This window comes from Callorhinus ursinus, unplaced genomic scaffold, assembly GCF_003265705.2.
Source record: "Callorhinus ursinus isolate GAN/ISIS: 27379988/994484 unplaced genomic scaffold, GSC_fseal_2.0 scaffold6, whole genome shotgun sequence".
NCBI lineage: Eukaryota > Metazoa > Chordata > Mammalia > Carnivora > Otariidae > Callorhinus > Callorhinus ursinus.
In genome coordinates this window covers 27,480,830-27,504,795 of record NW_027397068.1, presented here as the reverse complement: position 1 = coordinate 27,504,795, position 23,966 = coordinate 27,480,830, and the positions used below count along the sequence as shown (strand labels likewise).

Below are 23,966 nucleotides of genomic sequence, written 5' to 3'. Positions count from 1 at the left end.
CCCTTCCTTCCTCTTTCCCTCCCTCCCACCTACACTCCCTTCCTTCCCTCCTTCCTTCCCTCCTTCCTTCCTTCCTTCCCTCCCTCCTTCCCTCCTTCCTTCCCTCCTTCCTTCCTTCCTTCCCTCCTTCCTTCCCTCCTTCCTTCCTTCCTTCCTTCCTTCCTTCCTTCCCTGTATCTCTTGACAACAGTGTCCCTGCACAAAGTCTGTGTTAGATATCATGAGTTAAAAATGGATATGTCTTTTAAAAAAATAGATATGTTTTATTCTTTAGGGAAATACATGAAGACCATCTCCATCAATAAGTGAAAGGGGACTGCCTCTCTCTGTTTGGATATGATTGGGAATTTATTAAATTTGTGGACTGTAAAATATGAATTAAGTATAAATTAAGAACTCCAAATACAGAATTTTTTTAAAAGCTATTGTTCCTCTTCATAGGCCGCACACACGCACACACATACACAGCTGAGACAAAGAACAAGTTGATCAGATGATCAGACAGTGAGGAGTGCTGTCAAAATCAGAACTCTGAACCCGTGGCCCCTCATCTTCATTTGCAAAGCCACAATGTTTTTCCAACATTTTTCACAGTTTTTCAATTAACATTTAGGATTCATGTTGCTCAAACCTTGGTGGATATGAAAATAGACATTAAGTCCCATGTTTATGATGCCATCATATTAAATGAGAGGAATGGAGGGTCCTGGATGTATTTTTGGTTTGGCAAATTGTAAAAATATTTTTTTCAAACATTTGGGGTTTGGCTAAAGCCAAAACTTATTTTGCCAAGCACTTTGGCCTTAATTTTTAAACCCATGTGTATTTTAAAAGAAATTCAATCTATATGTTTCTGACTCATTTACACTTAACTCATGAGAATGCTGTTTGGTAGGAGCTATTAGATGTCTGAGCAAGTTTATGAGCCTTTTTAAGCCTCTTCTCCCTGTTCTTATCAGAAAGTTGTATTTTGCCAGCCATAAAAGAGTGTGAGCCCCAGAGGCCTGTGGTCAGTTTGAAATTTATAACCTCTGAAGCTTAAATGGATTCTGAGTGTGGAAAAAGTTTTTTTTTTCCCTCTCCTCTTTTTAATATGAAGTGCACAGACAGACGACCTCTGATAAAGACGGGATCCTAGGTCTTAGTTTCCAAGACGGCTAAAGGCGAATAATAAAGAGTTCAATCTAACCACCAATAAATTGCCCCTAAAACACTTCAGAGGAACGATATGACACTTTAAACTCATGTGGCCACAGATCCAGATCCAACGCTCTCCCGGAAAGTCTCACTAATTACTCCCAGGACAAGACAGAGCAGTGAGACACAACACGATTCAAGTTGAACATTTTACCTTCAGGACAACTGGGTAATTTTTTTTAAATCACAGACAACCAACCCTGTTTATGACTTTTTATACATTTTTTAAATAGGCGGAATCTACTAAAAATAGCATTTGAATTAAAACCAGAAAAGCAGGAAGAATGTGCATGCATGCTGCAGTGACTTCACCCCATATCTTCTCTATATAATGATGCTCGGACACCACTCAATTATAGTATTCCAAGGGGAGAGAGCTCTTGGATAAAGTACTTAAAAATGGCTTATAAATATTTAAAGTATAAGCATCTAACAAATCATAAGGACAAAGTTTTACATTTAACCACATGTGCTCCAAATATCTTGAAATTACTCTAAATATGGGTTTAAAATATCAAAAGAGCTTGTTGATGGGATGCAGAACTTTGCAGAGAAACTTAAACCTGATCATTCTTGCTCCCACAACACCCAATCTGCACAATTTTTAAAGTGTGCATGTGTAGATTTCCTCAGAAAAAGATCATGTTACAGTCTGAATTTCCAAAACAAGAGTTGAAGGATGAAATATAGGGTTTCCCTTTCTCTCACCAAATGCAGTTTAGCCACTTTGCTTCTAGATAATTTGTTAGTGTAGGTTGGCTCAAATTTAAGACAGTAACATTTTAGAAACACTTCGAGAACTCAGCCAGCTGTGAGGAGGATATCATTACAAATTGAGACACATGTTGTATGGGAATACCATTCATTTTCAATACCAAAAACATGTCTGGGGAAATAAGCCATGCAAATGAGAGAGAGATATACTTTTTAATTGCATTTTTGGGATGTTAGGTCAATGGTTCATATCAAATGAGTCCATAAAGTGTGTCTCTCCCTCCTGTTCCGTAAATGCTATCGGTCACATTCTTACTTCCCTTTTCACCCGCAAGAAAGCACAGCTTGCTATCAAAAAGAGACAACACACCAGAGGTTCAAAGGGAGAAATGATGAGATATCCAGCAGCACAGCCAAAGAACTGGGTGGAATGAGGCTGGGAGCGCTGGGCAGCTTTGATTTGTCACAGTCTGGACCTCGAGGCTCTGTGGAAAGGCCCCTTCTCCCTATTCAGAGAAGGCACTGGGGAAACTTGGTAAAACTGCACACGCTAGCTGTTGCTTATGCGCATAGCTCAGGATGAGGAGTGAAGAGTTAAAAGATCTTGGGGGCAACTTGACTGGTTTCCAATCTAAGAATGTGTCGTGCACTCAGGAGCTATTCTAAAGCATGAGAGGCAGATTGCAAGTTTTGGTTGTTCTTGTCATTTGCTTTTGCTCCAGTCACTGTCACTAGAATCTTTTAAATGACCCCTGAAATAATCTGTATGTGTGTGTGTGTGTTCCCCCTCTTTGTGGATGGCCCCACGTTCTCAGTCTGGACCCCACCCCACTTGTTTGTCAGGCAGAATGCTGTGGAAATCCACAGATTTGGAGAAGAGCTCTACACGGTTAACATTTAGAGATGGCACTGGGGATGGCATTTACCCCTTTTCCGTGAGAATGGGACCCTTTAAATGATGCCAGCATTACATCATTTATCCTTTCAAGCTAATTTATTTGTTTCTCTGAAATGGATTCCTTTTATGCATTTGAGGCATTAAACACAAAAAAGTTTACACATGCAGCGTGCATGACCTTAACATGCATTCATGTATGAAGTGCCACCCGTTTAGATCGGCAACTGAAGAATACACAATAATTCTGTGCAGGACGGGGTGAAGGGAAATAGAACGGCCCCCTCTGTCCCTTTGGCACAATCTCTCCGACAAGAGAATCTGGAAAAGGCAGCATGCTGGGGGTGGAGGTGTTTCACTACATGAGGTAAGTGTCCCGTGCTGGAGTGTATTTTGGTCCTCAAACACCTCTGCCCCTCCTCAGTGCTTGTCTGCACGAAGGCAGGTGTAAGTGATTGGACCATGATGCCCAGGCCGCCGCTCAGGCTGGCAAGGGAATGATTCATTGGAAATGAGACAGGGTATTTATTTCCAGTGACTTTCTGAGCAATGGCTTGTTCATAGGTGATCGAATGCTTTCCTCTCTCCAAGCCCGCTCTCTCCAGCTGAAGAAGCATGCTAGGGAGCTAGGGAAAATGGGCACTGCTTCCAGACACAGTTCCATCGATGCCTTGATATTTACTGAGCCATCCACTTCCCGGGCGCTAGCCATTCTGCTCCCTCGGCCTCAAAAGCAGGGCAGAAGCTTGTCCACTGAAGGACAGCATCTCCCTCTACAGTAGAAACTTCAGAAGTCTGGGGGCTGGGGAAGTATCTAGCTTGTTTCTTTCCTTGCTTACTTTTTCTTGCACTCTCAGGATATGAAGGGTCTACAGCCTTTTGCCTTTTATCACTAAGGCCATATTCTGGAAGCAAGTGCTACGTTACATAGCAGCAACAGTGGTTCTGCAATATTAGGTCCACGGCGAAAACCGCTATGAATAATTCTGTTTTAAAGGAACCTTTACCATTAAATCAGCTTCCTCAGAGCGACAAGAAAAATTCCAGCTTAGATATGGCTTTGTGACAATATAAAATAATCCTTTAGAGACGTCAGGCATACTTCTTCAGAAGCCAAGATCTACAGACCTCTCCTCCCAGGAAAATGCCTTGGTGCACAGATATATAAAACTTGCCCTGGAATTCCAGGGGGAGCCGCTGAAGGCCATCCATGGACTAGTCCAGGGAGCAGGTCAGCAGCTTGAGGGAGCGACCACATCAGCCGGCAGGCCTGGAAGCCAGGCCAGGATTAGCACAGCATCTGCACACCCCTGAGACTGAGTTCTTTAAAGTTGGCGCACTAAGCACTCTCTCACCGCACCCAAGTCCCACCCCTGCTGAAGACGGAGGGTTACGGCTATATCTGAAAGAAGCAAATACCCGGTCACATACGTCATTTCCTATTCCACCATAATCTGATTGAAATAACATCCCAAAGCCAAATGCTTGCACATTAAAACCCTCCTTCCACCCTCTGTTGCAAGGGTTAAAATAGAGTCAGTGGCACTGACCGACATGTGGCTAAGGCCGATCTTGACCCTGTGCATTCCAGAAAAATCTCCTCTGCGCGTCTGAAATGATCACAGAAAGCTCCTCCCTGCTCACACATGTCCATGATGCGGACCTGGTGGTTTCCCTCTGGCTCTGTGAATTACCCCTACCTAGAACTGGACAGCCCTCTGCATCCCGACAGACAGCCGAAACTTGAACATCAGGGATTATGTGGCTGCTTCATACATCCCATAACCAAATACCAGGACATTAAGGATCTCCAGTCTGGCAGAGGATCTGAGCACACCCCGTTGGGATCGATTTCCTCTCCTTGCTCTCAGGTTTTCTTCTTTTTCCTTGCTTCCTTAGGAGGCACCCAGAGTAGTATTTCCAATGTATGGACCTGACTTCCCAGGCAGCTGACTTTCTCAAACTTCTCAGCTGGAAAAACTAAACTGGCAAACAGTTACCTGTCAACCTCCACCCTTCGGCCTTTCCCAATGAGGTCAGCAACCCCCCCACCCCACCCCTGAGATCATCTTTCCTGGGACTGTGGCTCCATAACCAGACTAATAATGAAACTCCAAGAAGCCACAACTCTGGCTGCCTCCTCCAGCTCTCCTGGAGAAAACAAAAAGTGGGAGGCGCCCCTGCTGCTGAGGCTGAGGGAGCAGTGTGGAATTAGGGCCAGGGAAAAGAGTCCCAGATTTTCTTCCTGTTTTAGAAACATGTATGAAATCTGGAAGCCACAAAGGTGGGAAGTTGTATGGACTTGTTGCTCCAGGGGGATAGAAAAAGTGAGGTTACTCATGGTACACAATTTTTCCATTATTTTACTTAGAATATGTCATTTCCCTGGAAAATCGAGGAGGGGGGATATTTTCTTTTGAATAGCTTCAAACATTTGCAAATGGTTACTCTGAACTCCCCAATGTACCATAAACAAGTGTAAACTGTAGAAATTCAGAAAATGTACAAATACAAACAGTGATCCCCCAAGCTCCCAGGCAAAGACAAAGAAGGGAGTGTTCCATTTACAAATGGAATTCTTTGTGGATAGAATAGTTTGGAAAATGTTTATACATTGTTTTTCTTATTATTTGGGGGAATATTTTTTCCAGCCTACGGAAGCTGCAGAACTGGTATTTGGAGGCTTGAAAGTTGAAGATTAAAGGACGATTACAATCTTTCAAAATCTTCTACTAAAACTTAATTAGTTCTGCATCTAAGACAATATCTGCCCATTGAAATCATTTGTAATCATATCAACAAAGGAGAATGCATAAAGTCAGGTAACCAGGAACAGAATCACTTCAAAATGGAAACACCACCAAAAAAACAAAAAACAAAAAACACCAAACCTAGTATTTGCCAAGAACTAGCAAATACGATGGCTTCTTTGAAGAAAACTGTAGCCGCCTGGATTACTGATTTCAAGATACTGATTTCAGATTCTGCTTTGAATCTGTTTAAATGATAAACAAACAAACCAGTAATAGAGTATGAGAATGGCAGGCAGAGGGGAAAAGTATGAAGAACCCTGACAAGTTACCGACAGACTTTCCAAGAGAAATAACGTGTGAGTCACCAACAAGCACATGGAGAAATCACTCAGCTGTGCCTCATCCGCCACAACTCAGTCCAGTTTAATGCTTTCCACTTTGGCTTTAACTCGTCACCAACAGTGTTCCCTGTCAGGGCACAAAAGCCATGCCGACCTTTATTTAACGGATGCATTTCCAATTTCCACAACCATATGAATGGGCTGGGTTTCTGAAGGCACCGAAGAAAAACAGCACCACATGTGCACAGAGAATCAGGAAGGGTCAGAGAATGTGAGTGATTTACGGCGGGTTGAGACTGCACTTCGAGGTGACGTGCAACTCCAGAGGGCAAGAGGAAATGTGATTTAGTGAAGGGGAGGCAGTTCTCCCCCATCTTAAATCACTTGCCTTGTCACCCTGCTGGAGCTGGCCAAGCCTGAGTGTCTCTGACTTTAGAGAGAAGCTGTAATTTCTTGGGGGACCCATCATAAAAAGAACTCTCCAATTTCAAGGGGCTATGGGCAATTTTATCACTGCATCTTCTGAAATTGGCTGAAGGCAGGTTAATATTTTTAGTAACGACTCTGGTCTGCATACAAGACCCTAGCCTGATTCTTTATTCAGCAACATATATCATCCAAATAGCCATCATATATTTCATGCTTTTATGTTCTTTGGGCCCCATGCTACTCATGGACCAGTGGCACTATTCTTGACCTGGTCACTTCTCCCTCCAGTAATGGTAGTAAAATCGTTCACCTTCCCGTTCCTCCCGTAAGTAATGTCATCAGAATGAGTGATATTAGAATATATTTAAAATTCCAATTCCCAAGCTTTTTGGCTTTCTAGAGGTCAACGCTTCTTCATCCCATACCTTCCTGTTGCTCACCGCTTTATTAGCCAGATTAAATTACTCTGGTGGAGACCAGAGTAATTGAGGTGCCTACGAGGCCTATGAGAAGGCCAGTCCATCTGTCTCCGGAAAACAGAACTAGTAGATGTAAAACCAAGAAAGGATGGTGAGCTGATTTTTAGTGTTCTGCTCTTACTGGCAAAGCCAGCAATGGAAAAGGAAACCTCAAACTATGGTGACTGGGAAAGCCTTCTTGCACCACCCAACAAGCCCCCTAGTGCTGGCTCTCTGCTTCCCAAACAAACCTCCGGCTGTTAAGTAGGTAGGTTCCCCCATAAATACGCCAACTTAGAGACAATGGTCTGGACATGCCACATCAAGTGTTCTGGCCCACATTTATATTTCCCACTGTGGAGTAATGGGCTGGTATTCTAGGTTTGTTGTTGCTGGAAAAACAAGAATTGAACATTGACCAAAAAAAAAAAAAAATTGAATACTGTCTCAACACTTAGAGAAGTTGGTAGGTATGCTTGGTTTTTATCTAGAAACCTTCTCCAAGACAACTAAGGTGAATAAAAGAATTCCATCAAGTAGGGTAATAAAGGGACCATTTAGCCTATTCTCTTACAGTGGTTTAAAGAAAATGCAGCTCTGGGGTCAAATAGCCTGGATTTGAATCTTGACTGCTTACTAACTTGGTCCTCTTGGGCAAATTACTTCATTTCTATGTCTCAGTTTCCTCGTCAGTAGAATGAAGACAACAATAACTATCATATAGATCCAGATCCAAATAAATACTACTGAAAAACACTTAGAAGAGAGCCTGCACATACAAATGTGAGCAACTGTTCTTATACGGTCCACTTCTACCCAGGCTTCCTTCCTCCCTGGGTTTATATCCCTACCAGACTTTAAGTGTCTTGAGGGCAGGCACTGCATCATATCCACCTTAGTATCTCCCCAGCTCCTGGAAGGAGCTGTGCACAAGTTAGGTGCTCAATAAGTGTTCATTTCTCTTCCTTTTCTCTCCACAAACCGCTGATAAGCCTCAACTGAACATTAGCCCCTTTGCTGTCCTCTGGGATAGTGGGCCTGGGTCTGGCAGGCCTGAGTTAAATACTGCTTCCCCCACTTGCTAGCTCTCATTTGGACAACACCTCCATGCCTTACCTTCCTCCTTGCTGAGGCAGAGATGATGCTGATCATGCCAGTTGGTGGGAGGATCAGAAGAGGCCACATCTGGCTCTGGTGGGCATGCTACACATGCTAATCCTTCTCCCCCTTACTGAAACTCTGGACTCATTACCAATAGCTCATTTGGCATGAAGCAGGATTCCCTTCCTGAGGTCAGACATATGTACTCTCAGCCACTTTGGCAGCGTGGCCCTTTGTCCTGTCAAATATTCCCACTGTCTGCAGAGGTGAGCAACCCACCAGCTGAGCCACTGGGCCCCAAAAAGAAGAGAATGCAGAGCTGGTCAACAATGCCAGAGGCCTACCCTAGGGAATGCTTCATGACAACATGAAGGAAGAGACTCCCTCAACAGGAGCTATGGGCCACTTTTCCAACACTCTTCCAGGGAAATGCGGCTTAGTGGCCCGGGGTTCAGTTGGCATAAGCACATAAGAAAGTTAGTTTTTATTCTCATCTTGCAAATGAGATGAGCGAATGAGTCGTTATGCGTCTGCCTTCGGCTCAGGTCATGATCCTAGCGTCCTGGGATGGAGCCCTGCATCGGGCTCCCTGCTTGGCAGGAAGCCTGCTTCTCCCTCTCCCGCTCCCCTTGCTTGTGTTCCCTCTCTCTCTGTCAAATAAATAAATAAAATCTTAAAAAAAAGAATAGTAGGTAGTGTTTCAAGTCAGGTGCAAGACTGGGCTTCACCATTAAATAAGTCACCTTCGGTATGGCATCTACATGCTGTGACTCAGTTTCCTCAGCTGTAAAATGGGAATGATGTTGGATCAAAATGATGACAGCGTGGGACCACACTAGGTGAACTATAAAACATGTACGGTAAAATCATGATGATCAATATAACTCTCGCGCGCCTCTGCCTTGTAAGGAGTAGTAGGGAGAGGTGCACTGGCTCGTGCGGGGTAGCACCCCGGTGGACATACAAACCTTTTACTTATTCTGATTTCTAATTCGGAGGCACCTCCTTTTGAGCGGAGGCTCCAGGTCCTCCGGCCCGGCGCTGAGCATGGGCGAGGAGATGATGCACGGCGCCATGGCAGTCTTCTCCGCGGGTTTTGGCACAGGCTGGATCACGCAGCCCGTCTTGGGCAGCATTCGCAGAGCATACGCGTGGTCCTCGTCCGCGGGGTTATTAAGGTTCGGGTCTGACTTGTCGCCCCCCGCCAGGGCCTCCTCCCCCATCAGCTTTTTGGCCGCCTCCCCGTCCAGGTGACAGTTGGAAGCACAGTTGTTCTCCTTGACCGACTCCAGTTCGCTCACCGCCGGCTCCTCGGGCGACAGCAGCTTCTTGGGGGGCGCGGGCGGCGGCGGCGGCGGGGGCTGCTCCGGCGGCGGCTCCGCGCTCTTGGCGCCCTCGGCGGCGGCGGCGGCGGCGCCGCGCGTGCCGTTCACGATGACGTTGCAGGCCGCGGCGGCCTCGGGGCCCGCGGGGGCGCCCGGGCCCGGATCGCCAGCGGCTGGCGGGCTGCAGTGGCCGTCCCTGCAGCCGCCGCAGGTCCTACGCTCCGCGGCTCCCGGCTCGCGCTCCGCCTTGACGTGCGCGTGCAGAGCGCGGTGGATCACGTTGTGCAGCCGGGCTCGGTGGCCCACCGTCAGGTCGATGACTCCGTCCTGCGGGCCCTGCAACACGCCGGGGAAGCCGAGCTGGCCGCCCGCGCCCGGGGGGCTGCCGGCGCGCCGCGTCAGGTCCACCACCTCGCTCCGGCCGTGGTCCGCGGGCGCGGGCGCTAGGCTCAGGGCTTGGCCGGAGCAGCCGGGCGGCGAGTCCGCAGACTTGGACGAGCCCTGCTTGGAGTCCCTGGGGGACAGGGAGTGTCCGCCTGGCTTGCCTCCAGCCGCTGAGGAGTCGCCAGGGGCGCTCGGAATGAAGTTCTCCCCGTTGCTGGAGAATCCGTTGGGGGGCTTGGAATCATTGACGTGAGGGATGGGAATAGGGATGGGGATGGGCACGGGCAGGGGCACGATCACGGGGTATGGCACGAGCAAGGTGGGGGGTGGCACCAGCGGGGCGAGCGACGGCAGCCCGAAATTCATCATCTGGGGCACGGGCATCGGGCCATTTGGCATCATGCTCACCGGCGGGAAGGGGAGACTGGGCAAGGGCGCGCCCGGGGGCGGTGGGGGCAGCAGGCCCGGGGGGTTCCCAGGCATGGTCGGGGTGCTGGGGGGATGGATGTGGGGCGACAGCATGGGCCGGTGCATGGGACTGGAAGTGGGGCCCAGGTTCCTGGGGCCGCCAGGCGGGGGCCCGATGCCGGGGAGCATGGGGTTGGACAGAGGGCTGTTGGGGTTGGAGGCATGGTGCGGCGGCCCGCGAATAAAGGGCGGGCGGATCTGCTGCATGATCTGTTGTTCCATGAAGATGGGCAGCGGCACCGGGCCGCGGTTGGTCATCACCATGGGAGGGCTGCGAGGCGGGACACCGAGGGGAGGCCCGATGCTAGCAGGTGGCTGGACGGAGACAGGAGGGATGTTTGGAGTCTCGCTGATGGGCATGGACTTGGGCACTGGCGTGGGGATTTTAGTGACAGAGCAGTTGGCAGTGTCAGATGGAGAGACGGTGGTGGACGACGATGGGCCAGGGCCCTGGCTTTGGCCAGCTGCAGCCACCGGGGAGGGGGCCTTCCTCCGAGCATCTGTTAGAGGGATATTCCAAGAGTCTGGAGTGAGCAGCTGCACCCCGGTGCCTTCTGCTTTATTTTCCATGGGAGGGTGTAATGTGCTGCACAGCCCAGCTGGAAGATTGGCCTGTGTCTCTTTGTAGAAAATGTCCATTTTGTATTGATTGAGACATTTTGCACTGCAGAACTGAAGCCTTCTTTCCCCGTCCCCAAAATCCAGGTATTCTTTTGTGTGTCTTATGTGCTTACACCAGTCACATACCTACAACACAGTAATAAAAAGAAAACAAGATAAGCAATTTCCTCTGGTAGATCGTGTTTCATGTTTCACAGAGAGGTTCTTTCAAACTTTATCACAATTTTTCGAACAGGCTGAAGTGTTCCTTTCTGAAAGGTAAGATTCTTAAATGTTCATGAAATGACTTCTCCTTGGAAGTCAGACTTGCTTTTTAAATAGTAACTCTGGAATAGCAATTATCACCATCTTCCATTAAAAACAATTCAACAACAACCCAAAACCCTGTTGTGCCCGTTAAGCTCAATGTAAAGGTGGATCTGACAGAAAGGCGTACATCTACCTGCCCACATATTTTCACCTGTCAAAGAGGCTCGTTGTCAATGTAAATGTGAACAGTTGTGGAGAGGAGGATCCTCCAGGAAGTTCAGTGGCCTTTGAAATAGAGCCCCGTAAAATTCTCCTCACGCAAAGTACTTTACACTATTGACTGTGTTCAATAATGCAGTTGGAAAGGTTGTGCTGTGTTAACCAATAACACAAAGCGCGGAACATCATTATGTCTGGCTTCCAAAGGGAAACTTGGAATTAGTCATGAAGTCTGTGTGAGGTTTAGCTATTCGCAACCTGTGATGTTGCAGCAAGCTAGAATTATTTTTTGAGCTGTTTGCCCACTCTCTCTCAGTAGTCAGAATTTTTGGTGACATTTCTTGGCAGGCAGTCTTATTTAACAACTTTTCAAACACCAGAGAACGTTTTCCAAAAGTTGTTATGGCTTCTTCCCCCCTTCAAATCTACTCCTGGCAAAAGAAAGATATCACCAAATTTATTTTAAAGTTGGGCTGCAGAACTAATTAAAGGCTGAGAGCTTTTCCCAATTGGAAATCACTAGACATCAAAGTTCAAAAAATAGTCATTCTCGGCTTCAGAACCCATTACTTTGGAGAAATTATTGTGATTTCATTAACACATTAATTTTGCAACACCATCAGCTCTCACAGATGGTGAAGACATGATCTACAATTCAAATATGACTCTTGTTTGCACAAATGTCTTTCCTTCATATGGCATTTTAAACAAGAATTAATATGAGTAATCTTGCCATAGCTATAAACAGATAAACAGATGTCAAAATTTTCAGTAGTTCTTTCAGTGCCTTACTTTTTTGACTGAAAATTACACACATGATTTTTTTCTTTTTCTTTTTTCTTTCTCTCTCTCTTTTTTTTTTCCGTCATTTCCTTAGCACTCAATCCATACAGCAGCAGAGGAAGAATTCTGAAATGCAGTGAAATGGTGAGTTCACTGAATTCAAGGCTCTCCTCCATAAAGCATTGGTTCCAATATTGCTCTAAATGGGACCTTGTTTTTGTTAAGGAGGGTGTGTGTTGTTCCGTTGTTGGTGCATGTTTTTTTTTTTAACTATGGTAAACTGATAGCATTAAAAGATGATAACTTTTAATCATGATTGGTCACATCAACAATGCAAAAACAACATATGCTGGGCATTTGATTACTCATCTCATTTAATGCTCAGCTTTCCTTGACTGTAAACAGTGGTGGTATGCTAGTCTGTGACTGGGGGTGCATACACTTGTGGCAGATGTGGGTCTGTATGTGTAAATCCACTCTCTTCCTTCTCTTTTTTTTTTTCCCACTGATACTTGCAGGTAATACACCGCAAGGCATGAGACTGAACTACAGATACTTACTGGCAAACATTTGTTTTTTGTGTAGTCTCATATGAAATTACCCTTTCAAAAATCCTTGTTGCAAGAGGAATAATTTCAATGCTAATATACTTCTGGGTTTCGGTACAGTATTTTCAGGTTTCTTTAGAATTAACGGGATTTTTTTTTTTTTGAATCATAGTTGAGATGTCTACAAGTTTACAAGTAAGTGAGAATTGTCTCTGATGAAAAGAAACACAGAAAATCCATCAGGCCCTCAAAATTCTTATCTAGATAAAGGTTAATAAACTAATAGTTAAACCTTGAGGCAAGTAAGTTATTATTTTTAAAACCTGATCATTTTTATAAAGTTAATATGTAATGATGTGACATTTAAATCCCTGTATGAAACAAGGCCACCTGATTCTATTTCAATATTAGGCATCCATAGAAAGCCTAAAATGTAAACTTATAAGCTTGAAGGAAAGGATCAAATATAGCTTCTTTAATCATGAACTAAAAAATATTATCAATGAATTAAACTAATTAAAATAATATGCCAAATTTTCTGGCATATTTCTTTTGGATCTTATTTTTTAACCATAAGGGGAAAGAGTTTTCTGAAATCCTTAGTTGGTTTTTAAATTGCCAGATTGAATTATTTGCCTCCAGAGGATTCCTCTGTTTCCTCAAGCTAAATAAATATTTTCAAGTGGAGTCACAAAAAATAATCTAAATATAACTGAAATGTTCTCCCTTCCTTTGCTTCCTTCACTTTTAATAATTCAGTGATGAATAAGGAATGCTCGTAGATCCATCCCAATGATCAAATGAGAATTCTCTACCACACTTTATCTATTTCCACATAAAAAGAAATTCAGACATCAAAGTTTTAAAGCAAAATTCTATCAAACTTTCCGGTTAAAGCAAAGGCCTCATGTTTACAACTTCATTTCCTACAACACCCTAAAGCATTTAGGTGATAGTGTGAAAATTTTATGACTGTCTCGTTTTGGGTAATGTGAGTGTGAATGTCTGTGTATCTTTGCCCTATTATATTTCAATTCAGAACACTGACCTAAAAATACAGAAAAGCAATGCTTCTGATGAAGCAAAAAATTATTAGAGGAAAAAAAAACCTGTCACTTAAGAAATAATGAATCAAGTCTGTCTTACAGGACACATCATTTAAGATGAGGTCAATGAATTTATGGCACAAATGGCTATATCATGTGAGGCAATAAAACAGTTCCATCATTCATTCCACATCTAACTAATGACACACTTCTGGTAATTAAAGATTTCATCATAGGAGCCTGAGCTGACTACTTAAGATGTGATAGATGAAAAATACACTATAGAGCTCTCCCTTTAATAAAATAACATTTGCATATCCCTGAAATACACAGCATGTGTCTCATAAACTATGGTTTTCTGAATTGCGTGTTATGGGGTATTCTTCCTTTCTTTTTCCACAGGCGGCTTTAATTTTTTTTTTTTTTAACTTTTTGAGGCATTAGTTTTTTTCCTATTATGCCAAGAAGTACCAGAATTCCTTCAGATATTTTCAAAGATAAAGATTAAGAAGTGCAGAGCTCAACTCACTGGGCTCTGGAATGATTTCCCCCTAATTCCACCCCAGCTTTGTTTCTGTTGGAATCTGGCCTCTTTGGTCCTACTTCTCTCCCTAACAGGTCCCAGATTGGACCGAGCTGAAGCTGAAGCCGTTTAACGATGGCAATCTGGGGACTGAACAATCAGCTAAGGCAAGGCCATTGAGCAAGACAGCTGAAATGCTTCGTATCACAAATACATAATGTATCACCAGAAAGACAAAAAAGATCACAAAGGAGATAAACACATGCGTATTCCATTCAACCCTATAACAGCAGTCCTCAAAAAGATTAAATTTACCTTCCTGGGATGTGTCCAATTCTAAACAACAGAATGAACATTTCCTTTAGTCCATTTAGAGTATTTATATTTTGGTGGCTGACTGCCAGGGTAGTACTTATAAGCTCAGTGGCCTGATGGATTCACTCCTTTCCTGTGAAATAAATAAATGTGTGGCAACCTACACGGCTAAACTACTCAAGAGACACTGCCTCAGCAGAAATATCACTTGTTCTTGATAGAAGAAAACTGGAAGGCAGGACTTCTGGTTCCTATAACTCTTTCCATCTTGTATTTCCCCTGGAAAGAAAGAAAGCTATTCATGTTGGCAACTGAGCCTTTATTTTTATATAAACGTCCAAAGTCAAAGCCAAAGTATGCCATGAGGTTACCCACATGGGCATAATATATACATTCTGCTGGGCTTAAGAGAAGATTCGGGTGACTGGGGAGGGGGTCAGGGTTCCTAATTAACACATTAATCAGCTGTTGACTGTGGGAGTGAAGTTCACCCTTTAATGGAACCCACAGCCGCCTTCTGAGTGGCAATCTGGCATGAGGCACTATTTAATTAAGAAATCCTTTTGCTGAAATCTTTCTTACCTGGGCAAAGACATTTGTCGCAACGGAACAATAAAAAGATATTAGCAATCCCCTGAATGCCATCAACATTTTGAAAAACAAAACAAAATCTTCATGTGCTCCTAACTTTCCACAAATACAGCACCGAGGTAATTGCTTAGAAGTTATAGCTCCTTAAGCGAAATTGTAGCTTGCCCTAAGAGGCCAGTTCTCTGGGTCTCGGCCTGTTAAATGTGGCACTGATCTTGCAGTCCACATTAGCTCAAAAGGAAAAAAAAGAAAATCATGAGCTCACCCAAGAGTGAAGCAAAGGAGGACAGATAGACAAGGGTGGGGGCGATCAGTGTTTTTAAAGAGTCTGTGGTCTGCCCGTCACCTCACCACATGAGTTGAGGGCCTCAAACTGACCCCACCTGACAACCTGCTTCCAGCCTCACCTGGCAGTCCCATGGCCCCAGCAACTGGTTTTTGGAGTTAGACACTGCCGGCATCAGGGCCCTAATTCAGTGCCCTGGGGCAGCAAAGGATGGAAATCCTTTGGAAAAGGAATCCTATGGAAATCACCCGGGATTTGGAATCAGAAGATGTGGGTTTGAGTCTAGGCTCTGTTGTTTACTAGCAGGGCAGTCTTTTCCTCTGTGAAGTGGACCTGATAGTAGTAAGGAGTAATGCCTGTGTGCCAAGGCAGATCCCTCCGCTTGCTGCACAGTGCATTTTTTTTTCAGTCCCTAGCCCGCCTCCCTCATGGTTGTTGATGTCCCAGGAACATCCCATATGTTTAAGTTCATTTTAACTAATGGGAGGATGTTTCTATGGCAATGTGAGTAAGGAACGGGTAATTGTCATGCACAGCCTTCCTATGAGCCTGTGTGTCTTAGAGACAGAAGGGAGCGCGTTTCTCTCTGGGCAAATGCCTGCAGCACCTCACAGACACCAACCCCCGACCCAGCTTCCTAGGAGACTGTCCCAGGGTAACAGAGGGGTTATCTGCAGGGAACCGAGCTGATGGTTCTATGCGCAGCCCAGCTGACCACCAGCCTGAGAAGACCCTAGTCAACTCCTCCTGCCAGAGCCCTTCTTTTCCAAGGCCAGTCATTCTCTAAGCAAAAGCTTGACAAAGCAGCATGGCTGCTTGGAAAAGAGTGTTCGAACCATTAAAAGGAATAATTCCTCTCCGGCTCAACTGTTGTTTGGATAGTGGAAGCCATAAACTGTACTATTCATGTTTTATTAAAAAACAGAGCTGATGAGAGATCTGCTTGACTCATTACATGGAAGGGCCAAAAGCCACAGTAGCACCGGCCTCTCAGACAGGATGACCCAGGCCCTGCATGGGAGAATGCATGTGAGGACGAGCCCCCATGGAGTGGGGAGGGGTGCACCAAAACCTGATTCGGGGACCAAGCTCACCATTCCAAGTTTCCTTGCAAAGCTGGATTAGAGAGTGAAGGACAGAAAAAGATGGCCTAGCCATAGATTTTTTGCAAAGTCATCCAGAAATCAGAAGAGGGATTTAGAACAAGCTATTTTTTTTTTAAAGCAAATTCATGGAGAAGTTCATTTTCAAAACAAACTTTCTGCAGGTTTGGGTTTCAACATGATGATGTTTGCTGCATAGTTCTTTTTATTTATGGATCTTATTCATTTTTTTGTTTTGCCTTGTAGTTTGGTCTCTCTCTCTCCCCTCTCCTTTCTCATTTCTCTAATAGGATCTGGAACTCAAGGAGAGGCAACGAGCATCTCTGTTAGAATTTAAAATCTCATTAGAAAACCGCCCTGTAGGAACCTTATACCATGACTCAAACTTTTCATATACATTTGAAGCTGGATTTCAGAAGTCTTGGCCCAGGTGACCAGGGCAAGACCCTTCTTTTGCACATGTGCCATGAACTCTGTCTAGCAGAGAAGAGATGGGCTTGGTTTGAGGATCTCAATGAGCGTTGACAAATGGCTCATTACTGACCCAAGTCTGTTTCTACAGCCAAAGCAAGATATGGAATCCTGGCCTGTATTCAGTGACCATGGGTCCTCCTCACAGCCAAACACATGACTGAGAAGAAGGTCCCTTTGGTCTGACGTGTTAGCTTGCCTAAGAGTATTAGCATATCATCACAAAACTCTCGGCTTCATTTATGCTGAATAAATACAACTTACATCTTCCTAACACAAGTCATCCAGAAGGAAACTAAAAAATTCAAACATTGGAAAATCTGGTCTACCTGGTGCCAAATGTCTGCCTCTCTGTTTTCCAGTTATTGGCCCTGAGAGGACACAGAAATAGCCCAAGAGATCTCAGAGCAATGAAATTTAGCCCTGAAAAGAATCTTAGAGATCAGCAGGTCCACTCCTCCAGCCTCCAGCTCCTGGTGGGGTCAGGCACCTAATCACACTGAGCCTCAAGTGCTCAGCTGTGAGATGAGCTCATCAATAGTAACAGCGCTCCCTGAGAAACATGCCAGGAAGAAAGAACCAGCCCATTCTCTGGCTGCTTCTTGGAGGCTCGTAGCTGCTCCTGGTAAACTCTCATTCACTTACCAACTCTATACTGATTACTTGGAACCTGTCAGACACCCGGCTAAGAGCTTTACTTGCAGAGTCTCATTCAATCCTCTTTTAACAGTCTTGTGCACATTTCTTGGCTCCCTGGTTTACAAACTGAACCAGCTGCTACCTGTGGATGCTCAGGATTGTCCCCACTTAAGCCCCTGGTGTCCACCTCTGCCCAGTCCTCAAATCTCTCCAAGATACCCCATCAAAAATTGTGACTTTTATTATAGTGCCTGCTGGAAGCCCCGATTTGATGTAATAAGAATTTAATACTAACAATAGCTAGCATTATTTAAGCATTAGTAACCATGCTAACCCTGTTACATGGATTACCTCGTTTAATCTCCACAAGTCCCTTATCACCTGGATAACTGGGGTTTAGGTAGGTTAAATACCGTGCCCAAGATTATCTGTGCAGGTGATAGATCGCAGATCCAGATTCTAACTTAGATCTGTCTGACTTCAAAGGCCATATTGCCCCCCCCCCCGACTATCTCAAGGATTTTTGCATTTTCTTTTAAAGTTACAGGATTAAGATGGTTGACTAATATTTGACAATAACCTCATTTTGAAATTCCAGAAGTTAGTCCTCTAAGGAACTTCACAGGTCAAGCTCAACCTGACTCCCCCAGCAAGCTTGGGTTCCCTTCTACACATACACAGACGGTCTTCCAGGTAGCACTCTGACTTCCTGTGACAGGGAGAACCATCCAGATACATCCACACAGCCAGGGATTCACATCATAGCGATCTGTCTCCTTTGCACTGATTTTTCTGGTGGCCTTTTAAAGACGACTGCGATACAATTGCAGAGCCCTACGCAGCTTAATTTAAGGCAGCCCGTTCTGTTGACGGACAGTTCTGATTATCAGAAAGCTTAACCACTTCATGTCCCTGTTACTTCCACCCACTGCTAGCAGTTCTGTTCACCAGGGTCTCCTAGCACAGGCCCACTCCTCTTCTCAATCTCAGCCTATCAAATACTCAAAAAGAGCCATCATAGTTTCCCCAGAATGTTATTTTTAAACATCCCCTGTTCCTGTGCCTGTGCTCCAGGAGGACAAATTCCTAGAGCCTCCTGTCCTGTCTGTTCTGCTGTGCCTCGTACCGGGGCATATACTTCACCTTGGTAATGCCCCTCTTAAAGTGTGGTGCCCAGAATGGAATGCAGCAGCCCGACTGGCAGAGAGTCCAGGGAACTCTCCTCCCCCTCTACTAATACCTCCACTAATAACCTCCACGAATATACCTCCACTAATACCACCCAAGAATGTATGTGCTTTTTTTTTTTTTTAGGAGTCATATCCCGCTATAAGGTCTTTGCTTTTTAAAAACAAACAGGTATTGAGTAACTGTTATGTACCAAGCTTGAAGCTTTCACTTATCTCCTTTAATTCTGACAACAAACTTGTAAAGAAGCTACTGCTTTTTCCATTTCACTTGAAAATGAGGAAACAAAGGTTCAAAGAGATGATGTGGTTTCCCGAAGCACTCACAGCCTACAAATGGTGGAGCCAGGATCCAGATCCAGAACTTGCACCCCATCCTCTTTCTCTCTGCCACACTGCTTGCTTCATTCTGAGCTTCTGGTCAACCAAAACCTTTTTCTCCTAAGTGCTCATCAATCATTTGTTTAATGATATATTCAAGGACTTTTGAGGGTAAGCCATCCAGCCTATTGGGTCTAGAGTTTCAGAAATGAGAAACTCTCTCCCAGTTTTGAAAATCTGGTCAACATTTGTCCTTTTTCTGTCCTTTTAAAGCCTCTCCCATCTAACATGATAGAGCAAAGATTATACAAAAGTAGATAGAAAATTATCTACAAGTTCCCTCATAGGGGCTCAGAGATCTAAATTTGCTTAGCATAGCAGGTGCTTTCTGCCTATCTCTTTGCCCACAATGTGGAATTCATAGCCTTTTTTATGCTATCTGTCCTACCCAGTCTCGAGAACATTCTCTTTATGGAGACAATGGAAAGAAACCAAAGAAGAGTTGCCCAGCCCTGCCTTCTCACCTGTTTTTGTTAAATATTAACCATTTGCTCTAAACACGGATCTATCCAACTCTCCTTCTGGTTCCTTTCATGAGCATAGCCCTAAGAGCTCCCTTTATTATCTTGGGCAGTTCCCCAAGGGTTTAGCCCCTCATGCATCCTAGCCTTTTTGACACATAATTCATTTTTGGAATTTCCCACCCCTCATGTTGCTCCTCCATCACTAAGACTATACTGAGTCTCCCTCTCCTTGGAACTTAAGCAAAATCTGCTTTTCTAAATTCTAGGGAATGTGGCTGGTCACATCCCAGCATTCTCTCCCTCTCCGCTGCACAGTCCAAGATAGTTGGGTTACTTCCTCTCTCCATCCACATACTAAGCAGCGCTCCTCCCTATTAACCAAATGGCAGTCAAAGTAAGATTCTCCTCATTGTTTCTCTGCCTTCTCAGAACTATCAACAAGGCATGGGAAGAGAGGTCAATTACTCCGTTTTTTAAGAGAATGACATTCTTAGCAGATATTTAGGTAAGCTGTCCCATGTCTTGCTTCTTTGCTAAATAATCTATTTTTAATGTTTGTTTCAGATTTTGTACTCAATACCCCAAAATAATTCTTTTGGTGTTTCTTTTTTTTTTTTTTTCCTAAAATTCCCATCTTACATTTCCTCTGAAGTGCATGGATTGCCATACAGGGATATATTTTCCTGAATTTTACCCACCTATTAGATACGTGGGTGGGGGGGTGTTGTTTTATATTTTAGTTCTTCATGTTAGCTCTAGTCTAGGCACAAAAAAACCCAAAAAACAAAAAACCTCCAAATATCAGTGGTATCTCTGAGATTATTTTTATCTTTTCATGCCCCCAATCTGGGGTCCTTCCCACTCCCTGCCTTGGTAGAGAGATGTCAGAAGCCATTTGTATATTCCTGCTCATGACTTTGTTTACTTCTTCACTATCCCATCTCTTCCCGTCACACCTGCTGACTTCAGTGTGGCCAGTTTTACAGGTTTACTGAAGTTTTGCCTCTCTTCCCTACCTCATAATTTAAATTTTTCTTGATGAGAACCTTAAATCTCTAAATACATCCTTCCCAATCCTCATTCAATGCCCCAGGCTTTTACTCTTCACTTGGGAAGCAGCATGGTTTGGTGAGGAAAGTGGTGAACTAAGAATCAGAAGACCCATGTCCTGCCCACCCTGTAACTTTGGGTCATATTTCTGCACCCTTGGGCCCTCTATCTCCCTTCAAGTTCTGCTGTGAGGATCAAAACAAATAGTGCAAATGGAAGCATTCTGAAAAACATAAAGTGTCATATAAGTATAGATATTTTAATTTCATGATTATAGATATATAAGAACCACACTTAGATGTATAAAACAAATCACAGAGCCAACTGGTCTACCTACACTCTATGCTCATTTACCCGTATTCTTCTATTAAACCTCAGTTATAAAAACAAAGAGAAAATCCACCACTATGAATTTTCCTGTGATGTATACTTCAAAGTAAAAAAGCACACCACAAAAATAAAGCCCAGAAACCGAAATCAACAAAACACTTGACCCCCAAATCCTCCACTCTTTCCAATGGCTTGTGGAGTGTTTGACAGAAACGTAATTGCAGTAATGAGGAGGTTTGCGGGCCAGGTTGTGGTCTTAGGCTCACTGCGGATGTTTTAGCCCTAGGCTCAGCTTCAGGCCAGCACCAGTCGCCTGGGCCAGAGTCACCGATGGAATCCCTTATGCTTAGTCACACACAAATGTGATATTTATGGCATCTGGTACACAATGCTGCAAATTCAAAAGGCCTAGGACACTGGGCTTACAAACTTGGGGAAAAGAAATAATTTAGGTTGCCTATTGTCTTGTCTTTTTAGTTAATTAAAACCTGTGAGAACACCCACTTGGTGGCAGTTTCTTAAGTATCTAAGAGGCATGCACTGAGCTGCTTCTGATTCTGGATCTACATGTTGGTTCCTTTGTCTCTAAAAAGCTTCCTGGATGTTTGTGGACGGTTGTTTTGCCTGGTTCTCTTCCATCTTTGTTCCATGAATTTAGCCATCCTGCCTCACCACCCACCTGGTTGAAAGCCAAAACTCCACCAACGCCAGATTCTCCACTGACAATCCCTCGTACAACTCCGTTCTCATAAGCAAATCCTGGGTTAGCCCAACCCAATCCTCTCATCCAGGTTTAACACCTGAAGTGCTAAATGGTATGAAGCAGGACAGCCTGGGACAAAGATATGTGTTCCTATATGTTGAAACATACCTGTTATTCATATAAGTCCTTTCTCCCAGTAAATTCAACTGACTCAACAGACACTACCACAATATCATTCACTAGAAGTCTGCAAAGAGACAAGCAGCCAGGGGCGCCTGGGTGGTGCAGCTGGTTAAGCATCCAACTCTTGGTTTTGGCTCAGGTCCTCATGACAGGGTTGTGAGATCGAGCCTCGCATTGGGCTGTGCTCAGTGTGAATCTGCTGGGGACTCTCTCCCTGCCCCTCCCACTTGTGCTCTCTCTCGAATAAATAAATAAATCTTAAAGAAAAAAGAGAGAGAGAGAGAAGTGGCCAGATAATATGTTTTATTTTAGAGATAAATTAAGACTAGCAACAATTATGTATCAATTGTCAGTGTTTCGATATCTCATAATGCCTGCATAACTAACTACATCATTCTTTGGTTTACTCTGACGAAGAAAATGAAATAGGGAGGAATACTTCCATTTTGAGTCGTTGTACAACTGGACTCTTGGCTCCTGGGTGAAGAGAAATGAGCATGACAGAGCTACCTAATTCAAACAGCCTGTGCAATGGGCCTCTGATCTGGTAAGATACAAAAGATAGGCATATTTGGGGGGTAATCTGAATGCATGAGGCCAGGCCTCTCTTCTAGTACTTAGTATGTCAGAGTGAAATAAAAGGCATTACTGAGTATATTCTGCCACATCAAGGCTTGCACGTGGTACCGACTAGCACGTGCAGAAATTGGGAAGAACAGGAAAGGAAAGAAGGAGGAGGAAGAAAAGAACTGTGTATTAACTAGCCTTGTATCAGAATGGAACCCACGAGATGCCAAGGGCCTGGTATGGCCATAGTCCTGCTGCTTCCTTGGCCACAACTCACTGGCCCCAAGGACACCTCAAGACCTTGGTCTGGCTCTGCCTAACAGGGACAGAGTAATCCAACAAACCAATTAGGTATTCCTTCCTCGGGAAGGCAGGAATTAAAATAACTCCAAGAGGCTAAGTAGTGGTGGGGAGAATGCTTATGCGAATAAAGCCAGAGGACTACCGAGGATGGGTAGTAAGCAGGAGCCAAGGAACAGGAGAGGTCACAAGGTGGAGTGGGGAAAAGAGGGCTGACGTGGCAGGAGAAGTCAAGTGTCCAGGAGTTGCAAGTCCTTAAAGGCCAAGTGCTAAAGCAGGAAGCAATGATGCTTGCACCCGGGGCGCAGTAAGGCAGCCCATCTGCCCACTTATTACTACTGTGGGGTGGTCTTTGCTTCCAGAACAACTGCCCAGGCTCCATGAGGATAAGCAGCAGTGGCTACCCCCGTCTCGCCTATTTCCTTGGGCTTCTTTATAGTGAGGCTCTATGACTTTAAGGAGACCAAGGATCTAGCGCAGCTTTATATACTTTCTCTGATTTAATCCTTACTACAACTCGGTCAAGTATCACTCTCTATGGAAGGATGAGGAAAACCTAGGAAGGGGTAGTGACTTCAGAGTCCTTGAATGATCCGCATGATACTTGCCCCTGTGATGAAGAAGCTCTCTGCAGTACATTACCACTGTGTACCCTGCTGTGGGTGTGGGGTGCCCAGGGGCAGCCTCAGCCCACGGAAGCAGGAAGTTGACCCCAGGACATGCCTCTTACATATGACTCTGGACACCAGCACTATATCAGAGGGTGACCACAGGAAGGAATTGTGACTGTCACATCAGGTCCTTGCTTGTTCCTAAGCCCACTGCAACTGCCCCCTTCTCACTGACCATTCCTACCCCAACTTTCTATTGCCTATAGGGTATTCTGGGAAACTCTAGTCCCATCCATGTCCTGCTCCTGAAAAAGGATTCTATGGCCAAGTGAGTTTGAGAAATGCTGCATACTCTGTGCTCCTTTTGGAGAGTCTTAATGCATATTGCCATATTTAAGCCTCCTCTGAGAAGTTCTGCAGAAAAGAAACATGTTTAACTTCATTAATCCAGAGTTTCCTCAACTTTGCAAAAATAGAACTCTTTTTTTTTCTAGTAGAATCCTATAGAAAAACACTTTGGAAAATGCTACTTTAATGAATTGGCCGCATATAAGACAGGCAGGAAACCTAGGCCTTACCACTGAAGTCTCTGTGGTGCTGGGTCTGAGTCTCATGGAACTTTCGTGCCCCCAGTGTACTGTCCTGCACATGGGGAGGGTTCCCACGCAACTGCTGGTTGTCAACCAAACCATACAAGGGAAAGGTGATTTCCCACGCCTGCGCCCTTCTGC

General features: G+C 44.6%; 1 protein-coding gene across 1 annotated transcript in view; it reads right to left on the bottom strand.

Moving 5' to 3' along the window:
- Positions 1–23,966, bottom strand: part of SOBP (sine oculis binding protein homolog) — a 159,865-nt gene that overhangs the window by 11,320 nt on the left and 124,579 nt on the right. Inside the window, exon 6 of the mRNA XM_025860511.2 lies at positions 8,857–10,812. Within this exon, the coding sequence (XP_025716296.1) occupies positions 8,860–10,812 (1,953 nt within the window). The 3' untranslated portion in view covers positions 8,857–8,859. The remainder of the gene's footprint in view (positions 1–8,856; positions 10,813–23,966) is intronic.